Source organism: Poromitra crassiceps (assembly GCF_964638095.1).
Source record: "Poromitra crassiceps genome assembly, chromosome: 10".
Taxonomy (NCBI): domain Eukaryota; kingdom Metazoa; phylum Chordata; class Actinopteri; order Beryciformes; family Melamphaidae; genus Poromitra; species Poromitra crassiceps.
The window spans coordinates 9,450,132-9,469,901 of record NC_139631.1 but is presented as its reverse complement, the minus strand read 5'-3'; the positions used below and the strand labels follow the sequence as shown (position 1 = coordinate 9,469,901).

Sequence of the window (19,770 nt, the reverse complement as noted above, 5' to 3'; positions counted from 1 at the left end):
AGACGTCATTAATAAATGTTCTTAGTGTTTAATGTAGCAAGTATAACATTGGGTCAATACACTAACTGAACAGATGATGTCCCTGTACAGGGAGAAAGCATAAGCGAATTCGGTAGAAGTAAGTTCCTTGAGGCGGTTGGAATGTGAGTGTTTGAGTTGTATGATGCCTTGGTTGCATTGAAGCTCTCTGGGGGCGTTGTAGAGGGATGAGGAAGGTTGGAGAAGTTGGGTGAGGTCAATGTAATTACCGGCGATTATTTGTTGCCTGAGGGTGGAAGAAACTGGGGACGGGCGTAGGTCTGAAGTAGGGCGAAATGGAGGTTGGGCTGTGGCAAGGGTGAAAGCGCTGACTGTGGGTGGAGCTGTATGAGCTGCTTGGTAATCCCCAGTAGGTGGCACTGTCTGGAAAGTTGGGGGTCCGGCTGTAGGTGGCGCTTTGGTAAGAGGTACGGAAAAAACAGGATTAAATACATAAAATCAACTCTCAATAACTGTCAAACCAAATGAAAGCCTGCAAAGTTTAGTTTTCTGATATACTACTGATTTTGTAATGATACAAAGCTGGTTGAAAATTGAGTGGACAAATACTCTGTACTACAGTTGTAAAGGGATGATGTTGAAATGTTAAATAAGTTAAACTTACGGGGAGGTTTGCTAAGTGGGACTTCCACAATGTGTCCTGGGCGTTCCCTTTCCTGGACATCTTTACTTGCTTCCAAGGATCGTTCACAGCTGGTTTAAAGACAAGGTAGTATATTATACGCTAAATAAGCAAGACGTCATTAATAAATGTTCTTAGTGTTTAATGTAGCAAGTATAACATTGGGTCAATACACTAACATTACTACCAAACACGCAAGCATTCTGGGCCATTCCTTTCAAATTAGCTTAAGGCTCATTTAAGGCTCATTTATGGTAATTTTTCTAACAGCGCGTACCTCCACAGCTCCCGGGGCACGTTGCGCTTTGCAGGGAGACAGGGACGGACCGTCGCTATGGGTGGCCCTTAGGGGGCCGGGTGTCAGGCGTCAGAGGGCACACTATCTCATTCCTTTTGGTTCTGCCCTTCATTAACGGGATTCTGGGCCAAAATATTTGACTGGTACTCCAAGGCTTACAAAATGACCCTACAGCCGGATGCAGAACTCGCCATCTTCGGCTGCTCTGAGTCCTCTCTGAACTTCCCTATGGCTGTGCAACAATCTTTGACACTAGGGACAACTGTCGCCAAAAGGCTTATTCTGAAGGAGTGGAAGTCCTCCTCTTTGCCTTCTTTTTGGGTGTGGCTGATGGACATGATCTCTGTTCTACAGATGGAGAGACTCAGGTCCCTGAGAACCAACGCGCTTAAAAGGTTCTCAGATATCTGGGACCCATTTTTGACCTACTGTACTTTGACGAGGTTAGGAATGATAAGTGACTGGGGTTGGGGATGATGGATGGCTCGCCCAGTTGGTATCCCATGGACCCCTTTAGGCGGGATCCCAGGTACACGATATATTTTATAAACACATAAGCACCTTATGGGGCTGATAGCACGTTATATTGTTGAATGTTAATGATGTATGTTTTTTTTCCCCCTGTGTCTGAGCCTGTTTGTCTTGTTCGTATATTGTTCTATAAAAAATGGAAAATAAAGTATAAAAAAATAAATAACGTATTGGCATAACATTGGCACTGACTGGAACACCAGTGCTTTACTTCCTGCTTTACCACCGCAAAACTTCCAAATAGTATCAAATCCACCACTTGAAATTAGTATGAGTGCTATTATCAGTACTACTCATAGTCATAACACAAGAATGGCCTAGCAGTTTAAATTAATTTCAGTTGTTTATTAGGTTTGTCTCTGTTCTACAAAGTAGATGGCAGTGTCCTGTCTTTAAATTTTCATGTGTTTATCAGGCGGCTTATAATTTCACGTTTCTTTATTAAAGTCAAGGAGGGTCTTCATCGCAGACATCGTGCAGCTCCTCACTTCCTCTCAGCTTGTCTCCTGCATGCAGTCCATCGCCTGTGAGGCAGGTGCATCCACTGCCATGGCCTGCCGTGGGACTGTTCGTTTTTAGTCATTTCAACAAGTAAATGTGTTGTGTTGAGAGAGCTCATTCTCCGCCATAGACGCAACATTGCGTTATTTCACAGTCAACGCTTCCCCGCCATTAAGCACATCTGTGTCAATGGGTCTTTTCACTGCCATAGGATAGCGCTCTTGGCCACCTTTGAAGTGATTACCATACTCGTCTAGTCCTCTGCAAGCCAGAGTTGCCCCCCCTACAAAACCAGTCAGTGTTCTCATCATCGATCTCCCTTCATGGAGGAAGCTCAAAACAAATCCAGCCCGGTGCCCCAAAGCGCGGGCCAATGAGAGTTGTTTCCCCCGGGCTGGACGCGTTGTCACACGGGCTCTTGCCAGTCACTCAAACGGAATGATTTATTTCACAATAAACTGGTAAATCCACACATCGCAGCTCGTGTCAGTTAGATCAGTCATCCGCTTTGTAAACCCTCACATAGTGTAAATTTCAGCCGTCAAATATGCTCCCACTCTCGAGAACTGCGCGGGGTGACGCTCCACAAAAAGGCAGTTTCATGTGTCGATAACTAAAGAACGGAGAAACAAACTCTTTTCCCCATGAAAGCAGAGGCTTTTTGTTCTGACTTTTGGGATATTCGGCGCCCCCCACAGCAACCATTTTAGAGCATCCTCATGTGTAGGAGGGTCAAACTAGCATCCTGGCTCTGGCTAGGACTTCGGGGACTGCCCCCTAGTCCGATACCTCACGAGTCCGATACCTCACGAGTCCGACACCTCATGGTTTTGGGTTAGGGTCTGGGCGGGAGGTTAGGTTTAGGCGTGGGGGTGGGAGAGGTTAGGTTTTGGGTTAGGGTCTGGGGGAGGTTAGGTTTAGGCGTGGGGGTGGGAGAGGTTAGGTTTTGGGTTAGGGTCTGGGGGAAGTTAGCCTCTTTTTTCGGACTCGTGAGGTGTCGGACTCGTGAGGTATCGGACTCGTGCCATGGCACCAGGACTTCATGGCTGCTACACCACAAGTTTAGCTAATAGCCAGGCTGAAGTTTATCTAAGCCACATGTTTAATGTCGTCAAACGACACAATTTGAGCAAACAAAAGCATTCAAACTTATTCATACAGCTGAAACACGACTACAAACCTCAGAAAATGTATTTTTCCGTTTTTGTTGAACAAAGGATATCAGGATAGCAGGTGGCACGCCAAATGTCGTTTCTACCCGTGGAGTGGAGGCTTCAGCCTGGTGACGCGAGGTTACGTGGAGGCAGTGTGGTCCCCGCCCCCCAATACTCCTATTGGACATTCAAGAGATTCTCCAGCAATGCATTGGCTTACTGCACCTGTCAATCAAAACGCCATCGTTTGGAAAACTATGGAGGGAAACTTCAGCATTTGGAAATGTGTCACGTTGCCCTCTGGTGGTTTATAATATAGGTACAGCAGCACGTGGGTGTTTATCGAAAAACTTGGCATTTTGCATTCTTGATGTTTGATTTTCAAAGTAGTTTTACAAGTATTTAAGCCTCTTTTTGGATTAAGTGGATCCTTACCTCTCAGGAAAATGTGCCGCCATCTCAGGCTATCTTATTTTTTTTTATTTTTTCATTTATAGGCGTGGGATCCCTTGCACAATATCTCTTATAAGTATCCTACATAAGCACCTTAAGCGGCTTGTAGCACCACATTGTAATATTGAATGTTGATAATGATTTTGTTTTTTGAGGATCTGTAGGCTACTTTTACAGTATTTTTTAAATGATCTACTTTTACTCTTACTTGAGTAATTTAAATAATAGTTGACTTTGTTACTTTTAAATTGTACAATGAGTACCGGTAGGCTAAATTAAATTCAGGTTTTTGTTTTACACATGAAAACAACATGGTAGCATTGGGACTGCTCGCTAACCTGAGCAGGTGGCAGTAGTGCAGAATTATGGTGAATTCATTGTAAAGCGCTTTGGATAAAAGCGCTACTGTATGTAAATAAATGCCATTTACCATTTTGGATGCAAGCTGCCATTAAAAGCCAGAGAAGACAATATAAAAATATATTACAGAGGCTTTGAATCTGCAATTCAGAACTGAGGACTGGTACCATATAAAACTCGAGGCATTAACTCTGAGATGCAGACACAAACTTTAATTTAATTTTTTTTTATTTCAATGAACTTTGCTTCATACAAAATGTTTAATGTAGAAACTGCAGAATTCAAAGTCTGGCCGATAAACATAAATCAGACAAACAAACAATTCACTGAATCCCAAGACCCAAAGAAAGGAATGTTCCAGCTCTGCCGCATGGGTGGAACCACCATCAATGTTCAATACTGTTTGTTTTCTCTTTTTTTCCCCATATAAATTTGTCTTTTCAACAAACCCCATAGTTTTATCAAATATCCTTAAAAATCAACAACAAAATAACACACAGTATCAAAAAGTACTAAGTTTCCTACATGCACATACATTGTTAAAACATGCAAACATTAGTATTTTCTCAAGGGGGAAAACAGCCACATCTACACTGCTGTTGGTATGCAGAAAGTAAGATTGGACCACTTGTATGTTTGGCAGCTGAGCTAACTGCTCCAGACTTGGGCACAAAGTAATACAGAGGCCGGATGGATGAACTGAAGATAATGTGATTTTTCTTGACCCACCATGACAAATAAATTAAAAGGAAAATGAATGTACATGACCAGTCAAAAGTTTGGGGACACCACATTTTCTCTATTTTTTTAATGTATTTATTTTACTATTTTCCACATTTTAGATTCATAGTAAAAACAACAAAACTATGACATAACACAAATGGAATTATGCAAAGACCAAAAAAGCAAAACAATCTTATATTTTAGATTATTTAATGTAGCCGCCCCTTTGCCTTGAAGCAAGTCATACATAGATTCAACTTAAAAAAATTCAAGCATGAAGCCTTTAGATCAAAATGGCTTTAAGAGAATGAAAAACAGAACATTCAATCAGGTGGGTCCAAATATTTGACTGGTAGTGTATTTGTGGAGGAACATGAAGATGTGTTCCTGTTTGTAACAAAACTAAAGTGGAATCATGGATGATTTATTGATTTATGAGTACAAGACCCCTGTGACTCAACAACAGGATATAGGTAGAAAATCTCCCAATCTTGAGCCGTGGTTTTTGCTTTTGACAATTGTCAAAGTGGGTAAATGTTATGCATGCAAATATATAAAGTTGCTGTATTTCTAAATATTCTATTCTTGTTTACATGTTGTGCCTTTATGCATTTTTAAATAGGTTTTTCTGTATGCGTTGTTTTTTGCTCTTTGAAACATTTTCTAGAAAACATTTGGTCACAATCATGCTGAAACCCGAGTCTGAAGAGACCAGCATGATGCTACAGGATGGGATGGAAAGATGTTTTTGTCTTTGCATAGCCCTACTCTACCTCTCTGACCTTGGCCTTACGTGTGGGAGCGGACGGGCCGATGTGTGTGGGCGCGTGTGTGTTTGCTGCAGTCAAACCGGGGTCCGGTCTGTCCCTTACCATGCATAAAGGGTCGGACCTTCTCTGCCAATCGAGAAAGTTCTTCTCAGAGAGTCCACCGCTGACACCGGTCCTGTATAGCAAGTGAGTTGCATATAATATGTGGAAATCGGAGCATCTGGCACTGATCGTCCCCCGTAGTTCTGACCGACAGGAGAAGTTCCTCGTCCATAATGGAAGCAGAGGGAGGCAGCAGATTCAGCTCTTGGGCCAAAAGGAATAATCCACCCTTAAGATACTTTCCCACTCTTATTAATTTTAATATGTGATGTTCAAGGCATTCTTGTAATTTTTTGGGGGGTGGACCCATTTTCCCTTCACCTTTTTTGACTACTTCTACTTCAGTTAGTGATGTGCTACGTTTCCCAGAATGCCTTCTGACAACCCTTCTGAACTTGGTGCTTTCAATCAAAGGTGAAAAATTGGGGGTACGGTGGTGCAGTGGTAAGCGCTGTCGCCTCACAGCTCGAAGGTCCTGGGTTCGATTCCCACCTGGGACGCTGTGAACACTGAAGGAATGCGTGCCCGTCCGCATGTCCTCGAGTGCCCACCGCCCGGGTGGGGTCGTCAAAAGGGCCTTTCTGTGTGGAGTTTGCATGTTCTCCCCGTGCCTCCCGGGGGTTTCCTTCATATAGGAACCCCCTTCACCAAAACATGCAATATCCTGGTTGCTAATGTGGTTCCTCCTCTGGTCGTTAAGGGCGCCTGTTCGGAGGGAGGGGAACTGGTTGGAATAGCGTGAACTTCCCACGTGCTATGTCCTACTGGCTAACTGCCCATGTCTCGGAGGAAGCATGGAGCCAGTTTCGGCACTCCCCAGATCGACAGAGGGTGGAGTAGCAACCAGGATAAATAAATTAAAATTAGCACTAATGGGGGTTAGAAATGGGATAAAAAATCGGGGAAAAAATTATATAAAAATAAAAAGTTACAAATATCTCAACAAATGACAAAATGGGGTCCAGGAATCCAAGGTACATCACCAATAACCGGGGCGTTAAAGGGTTTTTAGGATGGATTGTTCCTAAATCTCTCTCTCTCTCACACACACACACACACACACACCCTAACAATGCAATAGAAAGCAATACAGGAGCTTGTGAGGCGCTCACAGTGGTGACAAAAACAAAAGGAGAGATGGACTCTACAAGGTCCTCATAGCAGGTTGTCGACCAGGTCTACCGTCTAACTAAAACATGCACTTGTGTTACTGGTATTAATGTAACTGGATTGATATACTATTAATGCAGTTTTCATAGTTGTTAAATGCTCACATATTGTTTTTTGTGTGTGCAAGGTTTAGTCTTGCCCCCCCCCCTCCTCCCCTCCCTACATGATTTCATGATTTATCAAAAACGGGAAAGAAGGAAAAAACAAACAAAAATCAAGAAAAATATCGACTACCATAAGGTCGTTTTTCCCCCATTCCTCTGCTTTTAAGCGTAGCATGTTGTTTCTCTGCGTGCAGATAAGGCTTTTCTGTACAACTTGTTTTCCTGCAGAACGACAGAACGAACTGAATGACTACGTGCCAGTGGCGCCATGTGTCAAAAAAGTCGACGTTGCATCTCTTTTTCTTTTCTTTTTCTACAGTGTATTTAAAAGGAGAGGCACTTCGTCTGGAAACGTCGCAAAGGAGTCCGTAAGAAAACTAGACCTGAAACGATGGCAAACCGTGAAGCAATTCACATTAAACACATGTTCATTTTGTTTTTTTACGTCGTACAAAAAAATGCACACAATGAAAAAAGTTAACACGTACGATTAAACTTCTTAGAAAACAAATCAGTCAATTGATCACGTTTCACGCCCCCATGCCTAGCTTCGCTTCGCTTCTCTTGAGTGACGTGGTGTTCGCCCGCGAGAAACAGTTAACAGACACAACTGACAATCATCACTGTCTGTGGTCACAGTCTCTCTGATCAACTGGCAGAAAGGGAACATCGTAAAGGATTAGGCAAGATTATGGAATGGTAGAGTCTAAAGCAGAACACAGCTGTTTGTACATTGTTAATAATGTCTTTGAGCTTTTCATCACTTGGATTATCATGACACTGGATTTGTGAATTGCATTTAGGCATTTATTCACCGCCACCACACTGACTCCCAAAACAAATGTTCACAGTTAGTGAGTGAAAGTCTATATTAAATTATCCATAATCTCCACTTTCCAGTGTTTTATTTCGTGTCTTCAGGTCCATTCAGAGCTGTGTGGTGTCATGTACCAAAAACACACTCAATCCAGTGTTTTATTTTGTGTCTTCAGGTCCATTCAGAGCTGTGTGGTGTCATGTACCAAAAACACACTCAATCCATTTTTACACCTTCATTTTACAGCATCTCTCTGAGCCTTACCAAGAACAGCCTATTTTTGTCGCTGTGTCTTTAAGGAATGACCCCTTTGTTCTGATTTCATGAAACATAAAGACACCGCAGCCCGGCAGCTTCAGGTCGGGGAAACTCTGTTAAATGAACAATGACAACCGCTCAACCGCTTTGGAAAAACACTTTGTTAGTCTATTATTTCGTACAAAAATTATGAGCATAATGAGCGTACGTTGTGACGCCACAAAGTTACGGAAGTCCAATCGGCTTGTTTAGCGGCTGGTTTTTATAATATAGATTGCGTGGATTTAGTTGGCGACCGTCCGTTTTGATACTTTCACCATGTTTAGCGAGACCATCCAACACAGAGGCAATGTTACACCATACAGTATGTTGTTTGCTTGTTCATGCTCACGTGTATATACTGTGGTTATAAAAGAATGCTGTTTGGGAGTCAATAAGGTGGTGTCAACAAAACACTGATGTCACTGTAAGTCATGGACAGCTGCTGTAAGACATCTGATATTGGCAAAAATTCAACTGGAATTCCCACACTTACTTTTTTTGTTCACATTCAAATCAGATCCCCTTCAAAATGAAATAATCTCTGTACCCCTCATCTCTCCATGTTAGGATTAAAAGACAGCATTAGACACAAAGATACACACACGCACGCAAGCACGCGCACGCACACACACACACACACACACACACACACACACACACACACACACACATACAATGACAATATAAACTGAAGCCTTCAAAGAAGATGATAAAACTCATCACGATTCCTAAAAAAAATGCATTAAAAACATCGGTTCAAAGCCATGCTAGCACCATTCGTCCTCCTCTGCCTCCTGGTAATACCTGGGTGCCCTGACGCCAGAGCCCGGGCTGGCGCCGCCCCCAAAGCTGAAGTGGTACCCATTGGGCACCCCGAGGTTCCGCTGCGGAGAGGGAGGCAGTGCGGTCCGAGGGGAGCGTCCGGCACGTGGGCCGGGCGACAGTGACACCGCATCCCGGAAGACGTCCAGCTGCTCCCGCAGGCTGCCATAGGGGGCGTAGTAGGGGCCGCCCGGGGCCTCGCTGCGGCCCTGGCCCAGGAAGGGCTCAGAGCTGATGCGGGTGACGGGGCAGGGGGGGAAGTGGCGGGAGCCGCTGCGATGAAAGGCGTCGTGCTCCGACAGGCCGCGGCTCAGCCCGCCGGGGTTCAGGGAGGCCGGGCCCGACACAAAGTGCACGGGGGAGGAGTTGGCAGTCTTGTAGGCCACCCCGGGCCGGGGGGTGAGGGGCGTCTGTGGGAGCTGCCGGCGTCCACGGCTCGGTGTGCTACAACTGGAGCTCAACGCCACCGGGCTGCCTTTAACCCAACCACTGCCCTAGATGAAAATTGGACAAGCAATTTGAAATGACAGAACGATGAAGGGAAATGTGCCAGAGAAGGAAAGGGAAAGGGGACAGGGCCACCGGAGGGACAAGAAGGAAAGGAAAGACACCAAAATGTGAAATGTGATGAAAGGCCACAGAGGATGGACAGAGGACACAGACAGAGGAGACAGAGGATGGACAGACAGAGGACACACACAAGGGTGACAGACAGAGGGCAGAGACAGGGGAGACAGAGAGGGACATAAAAGGTGCGAAAGGAAGCGACAGAAAGACAACATGGACAGGAAATGGTGAAGAGAAAGAGAAGAGAAAGTGGAAAGACAAGTGAAAGGCCATGAGTGGCTGCACTGAAGGCAGACAGAAAGTAGCATGCAAGAGTTCAACTACTTCCTTCTTACCCTCACTGTATTTCTCTTTCTTTATCCCAAACTGCCTTCCTTATCTGCATCATTTGACACTGTCCAGGCTAAGGCCAGCCAATATATTGATTTGTGATATATATCTATGACATGCACCTCTGATATGATGGATAGTGTATGATGCACTTTTAGGGTGACCAGATGTCCTATTTTGTGTGGGACTGCACAGCATTTTCATGCCCTTTCCCAAGTCCCACATATTGGGCAGGGATAGCCAAACCACTGACACACACACACACACACACACACACACACACACACACACACACACACACACACACACACACACACACACACACACACACACACACACACACACACACACACACACACACACACACACACACACACACACACACACACACACACACACACACACACACACACACACACAGTGACCAGTGACAGTTACCATTTTTCATCTTGGTGACATTATATTGATCAAACAATTAATCGATTAGTCTAAAATAATCAACAGATGAATCGATAATGAAAATAATCCTTAGGTACAGCCCTACTCAGCATTGGTAACGTGTCCCACATTGTCCCACACAATCATACTCTTTGTCCCACATTTGGTTTGCTGGGGTCTGGTCACCATAATTTTGATTGATTACATATTTATTGGCGAATTCATCAGTGCTACACTGGTTGTCACGTCACCTTTTGGTATGGCCTCAGCTCGCTTAGAACCTCTAAAAAGAGTATGGCCTCAGCGCACCTCAGGTCGGTACTTGCCCAATGAAAACCAAAAGAAGCGAGTGGAGTCGAGGCAAGACGAGCCAGTACCATGCAGTCGAAATGCGGCTTCTGACCAGATCCAACGAATGTCCCAAAAATTCAAAACCCCATAATGGGTGGAAGCTACACTTTTCTCTGTCCCCCTGTAGTGGCTACTGGGCTCGGCCAGTGCCCTCCCACCTGCTTGCTGAAGCTGGTTTCCTGCCCCTCGCTGGGGGAGGTGGCGCAGCTGGCGGTGGCAGATTTGGTGTGGCAGTGTCCCGGGCTGCAGTAGCGGTCGCAGGAATAGTAGCGCTGCTTGTCCACCGACGAGTGGTGGTGCTTCCTCTCATGGGAGCGCCCACGCTCGTCTGCCCGCTCTCTGGGGGCGGCGGGGGCCGACACCGGGTCTCCTGGCGCGCCTGTAGAGGAGGAAAACACCACGGAAAATGGTGGAGGTGACTTTGCCTTTTAAATGTAGACAAAAATAGTGACATCCCACAGCTCATAATGCTTCTCAGTAATAATCACTAAAGTCACTGTTTTGGACCAGGGGACAGTATAGCTTCTTTGTGTGGTTGAACCTCAATAGATGTGGACAGACAACATCTGTTGCATCAGCATCGGCATCCATTCAGGTCCCAAGTGCTTATATTCAGACCAACAAACAATCAGCTTCCCGATAGCTATAGTGCTCAACAGTCACGTGACTGTTCAGATTTTCTGGCAAGAGGAACGATGCGTGCTGTCACAGGAAAATACTGGTATATGGTAATACAGCAGCTAATATTTAGAAGAGCCTCGAGTCCACTATGCCATTCTTTTTTGACCACCAATTTGATCATCAATAAGCTGTATTAGCTTAGGCACACTTTTGTATGAAGCACAGTCAGTACTGGTGATGGAACCAGCAAACTTCTGAAGTGTCCTGTGCTGAAACTGCACTTTTGCGGGTCACAAATGGCATATCTGGTTCTGCTCTTAGTTGGTTTTCATCACATCTAACTAATAGAAAATTGTTTCTGTCGGTGAGTTTGTCTCATCGTCAACCTGCCAAGCATGTGGGCTGCCCCTGGATCGCTTCTTGGTCCCATTTTATTTTTGTTATGTACCAATATGCTTCCGTGGGAGAATGTTATTTGTTGCTTTGGATATGTCTTATAGGTCCAGATATTATACCCAGTAACATCATAAACAAATGACGCATTAAACTTTCAAGACTCTCTGTGTTATCTTTGACCAGCACATGAATTCTATTTGCTGGTTTTAAAGTTTGTTTGTTTGCTCTATTATGCACTTTAAAATAAATACTTTATTATTATTAATCTTTATTTTTTTATTCTTTTATCTGTGAAGAACTTTGCAACTTCTTATTTTGAAAGCTGTTTTACAACTTACTTGTTTTACTGCTAGTTTGCAGTTTATTGGTCTAAGTATTTCTTGTGTTGGCCTTCAGAATCCATATCGGCCAAACCATATATTCTGCATGTAAATGGACATACGGTAGCTACATGACCAAAGTTTGATTTTTATTTTATATTATAAAGGGTTATATTATATCTTTTTTTATCCCCAGTCAAAACAGAGGATTCCTCTGCACTCAGACAGACTGTAGAGAGACCAAAGAGTCCCGCCCCCCTCCCCGCCGCTGCCCTGTCGAGAGGCCGCCCATAAATTATCAGGTCGTTGGCTGTTCATGTCTGTCAGTCTCTTTTATCTGAGTAATAAAGAGCAGCTGTGTGGGGCTGCAGTCTCACATGGGCTCACAGAGAGCCAGGTTGATCTCTATCACAGATGAGACCCTACAGGCGGGGGGGGGGGGGGGGGGGGGCGCCTGGCGTGCTGCAACGCCACATCCATCTCCTCCATGTAGAGGACGGAGAACAACTAATTGTTTCATCATTGCGATGAAGTTCTAGGTGTGAAGTGCAGAAGATCAAAAAATAAGAAGCAGTTGAGCATTTTGCCATCAGGGCCAGTAGGCTTTGGAGCAACTTTGCCCTCTAGCCAGCTGAGGCCAGTTAAAACAATTCCTAAGACTGTCATTTTTATAGATTTGCTTTGATTTAATGATCTTTTATTATTATTATTATTATTTTTGTTGTACCTTTTTTGTACCCCTGCCGTTGTATTTCTTATCTTGCTTTCATTGCCTTTGCCATTTTTTGTAAATTGTATCTATATTTTATTTATTGTATACTCCTTTGAAAACCACTTTGTAACTATTTTGTGTTATATAAATATAATAATATGTGTGTGTGTGTTTGTGTATTTTATGGTGGTTATTAAGCATGATAAACTGCAAATGTGTGATCAATTTGTCAACCAAGATTTACATTACCAACTATCCTTTAAAACGTTTGAATTTTAATTCTAATTTAGTGCTATCAATCATTTTGGAGACAGTGGATATATTTTTTTCTTTAAGTGCTAGAATTGAGCAGAACTGTTTATACTTTGCACTGTAGCAAGTGAAATTGATCTAACAGTCTGTGTTTGAAATATCAGCCAGGTGTGTTGGTGGTAAATAGTCTGTATTTATATAGCGCTCCAGTCACACACACATTCATACATTGATGGCGGCAAGCTACGACACAGAGCGCTGACACAACCATCGGGTACAATTTGGGGTTCAGTATCTTGCCCAAGGACACTTCAACATGCAGACTGGAGGAGGCGGAGATTGAACCACCGAGCTCTTTTATCCAAAGCGATTAGTGGACGACCCGCTCTACCCCCTGAGCTACAGCTGCCCCAATGTGTTAGTACATGGTGGGCTAGAGTGTATGCGTGTGTGTGTGTGTGTGTGTGTGTGTGTGTGTGTATTGCTCCTGACTAACCCGCAGTGCTGGAAGGTTGTCCACCCAGGGACCTGTCCAGGGATCTCTGCTTCTTCTCTCTATCTCTATCCCTATCTTTGTCTCTGTCTTGGTCCCTATCTTTGTCTCTGTCTCTGTCCTTGTCTTTGTCTCGGTCCCTGTCTTTGCGGTGGTGGCAGCGATGGTGGTGGTGGTGGTGGTGTGGTCTGTCCTGGCTGGGTTTCTCCAGGGTGTAGTCCCTCAGGTTGACCTCCTGAGGGTGCTGCGGAGCCACGGTGGAGGCCGAGCGCCTCATGGGGCTGGCATCAAGGACAGGCTGTGAGGAGAGAGAGAGATAAGAGACTGGAATCAGACTGACTCATGAGTCACCACACCCCCTTTCACTTAACTGTTAGGTAACACTTGATAACTATGTATTAATTTACACATTATTTAATAGTTTAGGGTTAGTTCATGGTTAGGGTTGGGGCTAGTTAATGGGCAAGGTTAGAGTTAATAGATAAACTATGGCTAGTTAGCACATATTAAGATTTAACAAGTACTTATTAATGCTTATAATGCATTAACTAACCCTTATTTTAGTGAGCCTTTTTGTAATGTGTGACAGAATTACAGAATTTGGGATTTTCTAATGGTATTTTAAGATTCAAAATGGGTGATTCTTACAGTTAAATCAACTTGTTTACAGACATTGTTACTGAGGAAATCAATTAAGCAGGGTCTCATTCTATTTACTCAGATGGTTATGTTTACATGTCAAACAGAAAATGAAATGTGCTTTCCTGCAGGGAAGAAAAGGGACTGATATTAAGGTAAGGTAATAATAAAAAAAGTTGTTTAAGCAGATATTAATTTTTAGCATCTGCCCAGGTATCAGGTATTAGAAAATTTTCTAATGATATCCAGACACACAACTGGCATTTAAACAACGCATTCTTTTGTAATGAATATGGGCCAAATACAAAAGCTATTGTCAGCTATACATTAATGCTGCAGCAGTGGGACACCTGGCCTGCTTAAACCCACAGCTCCCACTTAATAAGCACGTTATTTATTCCCTGGTGCAGGTGCCCCGTCCCAAACAGAGGCATCAATTCACTAAACCCTAAGCTATGGCAGAGTTTCTGCTTCTATCATCTGCCACCAAAATGTCAAAACCCACTGACCAAGTCGAGCAATGACTGACAAGATATTATTTGGACAACATGATAAATTATTAGATGGGGGAACATCGGTCCTGAATGCTCCCTGGTGTGGCCTTTGTAGATATGGCTTCCAAATACATTTTTCAACTTTTTTGCTCTGTCTTTGCTCTTAATTCTAATCATAAAAACCCCAAGAACAAATGTAGACTTACTTAAAATATAATTTTGGCCTAATTTGGCTTAATTTTTGGAGCCTACATTCCCATCGTTTTCCAACATATTGCTTGATTCTGATCAAAACTAGGTCAATTGCTTCAGTTGAAGATATTCTTGATAACATTAGTTTGATCAAAAAATATCCATTGAACTTCCCTTGATCACTTTGATGAGCTTTGCTTTTGACTTCTACAGTATGCCTTGTATTTTCTTTCAAGATGAGTATATCACCATCCTATGTGTATAAAAAGACGTTGCTAAACTAAAGGCTGTGGCTGTGGCTCCTCTCTACACTATACTATGATTATAATTTAGTCTTCGCCGGAACGGGCCGGCCAAGAAACCTCTCAGGGGGTTACTGACTCCCATTGTTGAATCACGCATGCACGAGTGAGACAGTGATTGGTTAATGGTGGTGACTTTGTCGGCGAGTTGGGCAGGTGTTTATGCACAGTGCCAAAACACAGACATGTAATTATCAGTATGATGTGTGTCAACATGTACATACAGACAGCTGGGTCCCTGGAGAGTGGCGTGAATGGCTCCGCTGTCATGAAGGAGAAAGATACAGGCCAGAGAAGTAGAAGGAAGGAAGGAAGAGGTAGACACAAGGGAAAGGAAGAGGGAGCGAGGCAGTGTTAATTTTGGCAGCTATTTTACCGTAGATCTAGTCTTAGTCTTTAGCTGAAAATGCTTATTTGTTTTTGTCACATTTTAGTAAACTAGGCATCTCGTGTGCTACGCGCGCTCGATTCCTAGGCTCGCCCGCTGTGCGGGCTCACTAGCAGCCTCGCCCGCCCTGCAGCTCGCCAAGCTGGCCTCGCCTGCCCTATTGGCACGCGGGTGTGTTGCTCCTAAAATGTTATTGCCCTTTACATGCACGCGGGTGTGTGTGTGTGTGTGTGCTCCCTTATGACATCACTAATGGCATCATCAGTCTTATGACATCACTGATGACATCATCGGTGATGTCACAATGCCTCCTTGTGTGTGTGTGCACCCTTATGACATCACTGATGACTTCATCAGTCTTATGACATCTCTGATGACATCATCAGTGATGTCACAATGCCTCCTTGTGTGTGTGTGTACCCCATTATAACATCACTGATGACATCATCAGTGGGACAAAAATTTAAACAGAGAACAAACAGAGAACAGAGCCCACATTGCCAAATTTATATAGATTTGATCCTTCATGTCCAATTTTACTCAATGAAAAGTCATTACATTTTACTCAACTTTTAGTCATTACTTGTAGTCAAAATGTTTTCTCTCTCTAAACTACAGTAATTAAATTAGGCTAATACAGGTATTGGAAATTGGAATCAAGTCTTGAAATTTGTAAAGCAACATTTCACTCCTTAACACCTAACTTGTGTAGTCCAAAATCCAGATTCCTACCTTGGATAACTCTAGCCTAGACTATATTATCCACTATATAACGTTACTATAGATTTTGGAGATTCGAATGATGTGAAAACACAAAACAAGTAGCCTACAGTATGATATGTCTACCTGGCCTTAGAGGTGATACTGAGCAGTAGTAAAAACAAAGAGGAGACCAGAGAAGAGTCAGGGGGACGTTAAGTAAATCACAGATTAATCATCGTCCTGTATAGTCCGACGGCTGCCTTCAGCCGCAACAATCTCTGGTTGACTCCTGTTCTGGGATCTGTTCACACATTTCAGCACCTCGCAATAAGACGGAGTAACCCTCCTCTCTTTCAGCACATCTCCGGCTCTCTGCCTCTGAGACATTTGGAGATACCTAAATGAACACATCTGTCTCGATTTCTTCTGTTCCCGCCCGCCAAGTTTGTGATCTGGACGGAGGGCCGACGAGGGAAAGCCCGGGAAATGAAAAGAAAAAAAGGGGGGGGGGGGGTTGTGCACATATTAATCAGCATCTAACGCCGGCTGGGCTTAGATTCCTGTGGGCGCTCACTGTGATCGGAGCTGGAGGCCAGGGGGAGGTGGGGGGTAGACAGAGTAGTTCCCAAAACTGGCAGCACTAATTGCATTGGCTAAAGGATTTCCTGCCCCTCCATTCCAAAAGGTGAGAAAAATAAGACCACTCCAAATTGTCTTCTCTTCTCTCTAGTAACCCAATTACGCTTTTTCCTCTCCCCCGCCGGTGCATCTTGGGCCCGCAGCCATTTTGAGCCACTATCGTTTTGTATTTGGCCAAGGGAGGGAAAAACGATCCGGGAACAAACAGCTGGCGGCCTGCCAGGGTCTAATCAGATTACCGTGGACTCCTCCGCTGCACTAACAGCGGGATCAACAGCGGCGCTTCCAATTGGGCCGTGAAAGGAATGCACTTTAAAAATGCGCCAATCGATCAGCAGCATCAACATGGCACAGGAAATGAGGAGCTGATTATATTTCTTGGAAGGGAGTGAAGGATTGGTTTTTTAGATGTAGCTGCGTGGAGAGTGGAGGGAAGCACGCCCCTGCCCCTGCCCCTCCCTGCTCCTTAAATAGAGATTCGCTACCTGATAAATACCTGGAGCATCTTTCAAATACAATGACCATGCTGCAAAAGCACATCTTAAGGTATTGTAGTATTGAGACCTGAAGTCTTACAGCCCAAACACACCAGACGCATATCCGACGCTGAAGCAACGCCTCGCGGAGGCAGTTTCATTTCGGCGTCCTTGTTAACAGGGCCGATCACACCGTCACCTCGCCTCGCGACGATCGCACCGAAGAGTTCCAGCGTCGGGTCTATGTTTGAAGTCAATACAAGTTGTGACCGGCGTGGGGCAAAACAGAATGAGGCGTGGAGCAAAACAGAACGCTTCTGGTGTGAGTGACAAGGCTCCTGCTTGATGCTTCCGTGGCGCACTGCTTCAACGATGCTTCTGGTGTGAACCAAGCGTTACTTTCTTTAAGTGAGATACAAGTTCACAAGGCTCTACGCAAGGAATACTTCCAACACGAGGAGTGATTTGCCGTAATTTAAGATCATGGCACTCGTTTCTGGACAATTCTAACATGAAATGTAATGAAGCATTGAAGAGAACAATATTTTGCCATGCTGTATTTGATGAGAAGGTATGGTGGAGAGCTGGGCTACCTGCAGCTCAGCGTTGAGCCGGGGCATGGAGACAGCCCGGCCCTGGCTCTCCAGACCTGAGCCAGGCGCTGGGATCATGCCACCACCGCTGGTCTCCATCTTCCTCATCTCCACTGACTCCTGGACACACACACGCACACACGCATGCACGCACGCACGCACACACACACACGCACACATGCACCCGCACACACCAATGAATGCTATGCTTTACAGTTGTTGTTGCCTAAAACCCTCTCACCTCTCCTAAAATCCCTGTAAAGCGCCGTGTGGACTTTTGATAAACAAAAAGACAGCTCAAGAATGTTCAATACATCTTTTCTGTGTAGTTAATAATAATTAATAATTAAATGGTACACTTCGGCCAAGGGAAATAGTTCTTCAACAGCAGTTTAAAAATATGAGTCCCAGAATGAGACACTTCCAAGCAATTCCAAGCTCATTCCAAATTTATACTAGAAGTACACTCGGAGAGCGCACCAAGGCCAATAGTCCAGTCTGCTATGATATTGAGATTTTCGTGAGTCAGATCGGATCCACTCTGATGAGCTGATGGTAAAAATGATATAATTAAGCAATATATCACGAGAGCAAGTGTGTTGTGGTGAATATATCCCGCTGATAAACTGTTATCCCACGAGGCCGCAGGCCGAGTGGGATAACAGTTTATCAGCGGGATATATTCCACAACACACGCTGCTCGAGTGCTATATTGCTTTTATAAAACGGTTTCCAAGTATGATAATATAATAATAATAATAATACTATAAGTCCGACTCCGACTGGCATGTCATTCTGATAGAGTCAGTTGAAACACTACTGTAAGGCGGGACCGCAAGAACATGCGGGTGATTTGATTGGATCGTTCTGGAGACTGAAGTTGACATTGGCCAATCCTGGCGCTTGCTGAGTAGCTGAGAGCTTTCTGAAAACCCCGACAGGCAGCTCCAGCGCAGCATTGCATTCTCAGCGCTTGCTGAGAAGCTGAATGCTTTCTGCAAACCCCGACACCAACTAACGTTACGGGGTTAAATGCGGGGTTAAATGCGGGGTTAACAGCGTTTCTTTTGCAAAGAAGACATTAGCCCGCATCTATTCTTGTACAAAACATCATTTTCTGCGAAGTATTAGTAAAGTTATAAGCGAAGATCGATTCACAAGGATCTGACAGCTGTCTACGCCATTTTTTTTTTCTACGTTGTCATTTGAGGTAAGCCTTATTATTAGGCTACTCTCTTAGTAAGAGAGTTGCCATGGCAACCAATAACCCATGGCCATGGGTTATTGAACTCGGTTACTGGAATTATACAATGGCTGTGAACCAATCAGATTGCTTGATTTGAGAGAGCCATTTTATAATAATGAATAAAACTCTGTACCGCAACTACACATTAGACATATCTCCATCCTTGGTACCTGAACAGCAACAGTGTCTGGCGTGTCCTCCGATGGGCCCCTGGAAAGGACTCGCTTGGTCTTGGCTCGGGGGACTTCCTTGGGCTTCTCCGTCACCCAGGAAGACGACGCCCTGATGTTGTGCTCGTGACCCGGCCTGAGTGTTATAGCAGCCACCACACACCGTTGGAATAATACAATTCAAGTCTGATAGGTCAGGGGTCAAGTTCAACAAATATTTTCACTTTGACCCAATCGCAATACACCCCTTGCCCATACCATTTAGCCCTTAGCCCTGTGTTTTTCACGTTCATGTGTAGAGCTAGGGCGCACCGATTCTTGTCGGGATAGAGGGCAAGGGCGAAGTGGTAGGGCTGTAACTCCAAACAGGCACACTCGAAAGCGAGTGTTATGAGAAATGTCCCAGAATGCCTTGTGAATAATCGGCAGATGGTGGCTAAAGACTAAAAGAAAACCACAAATGGAAAATCACACAAAAATCACTAGTATGCTGATGTCTTGAAATGGACTTTCATGCACAAATTGGCCATAAAACAATGTCGTAACATTGAACAATGTTGTAACGTTAGCTGGCTAGCATTACAACATTGTTTTAAGGCTGATTTGTGCATGACTTTCCATGTCGCATTTCCCCCTTTGATGGATAAATAGATTTGATGTCCGGCCACAAACCCGCCGCGTCT

General features: G+C 44.2%; 1 protein-coding gene across 1 annotated transcript in view; it reads right to left on the bottom strand.

Annotated features, from left to right (window-relative positions):
• Positions 1-8,711: 8,711 nt before the first annotated feature.
• The window catches only part of cacna1ba (calcium channel, voltage-dependent, N type, alpha 1B subunit, a), a gene marked incomplete at both ends in the record, with an annotated part of 174,332 nt that continues 163,273 nt past the window's right edge, over positions 8,712-19,770 (bottom strand). The window contains 6 exons of the mRNA XM_083644732.1: positions 8,712-9,260; positions 10,611-10,822; positions 13,250-13,544; positions 15,098-15,136; positions 17,672-17,791; positions 19,088-19,223. Of these exons, the coding sequence (XP_083500858.1) occupies positions 8,712-9,260; positions 10,611-10,822; positions 13,250-13,544; positions 15,098-15,136; positions 17,672-17,791; positions 19,088-19,223 (1,351 nt within the window). The remainder of the gene's footprint in view (positions 9,261-10,610; positions 10,823-13,249; positions 13,545-15,097; positions 15,137-17,671; positions 17,792-19,087; positions 19,224-19,770) is intronic.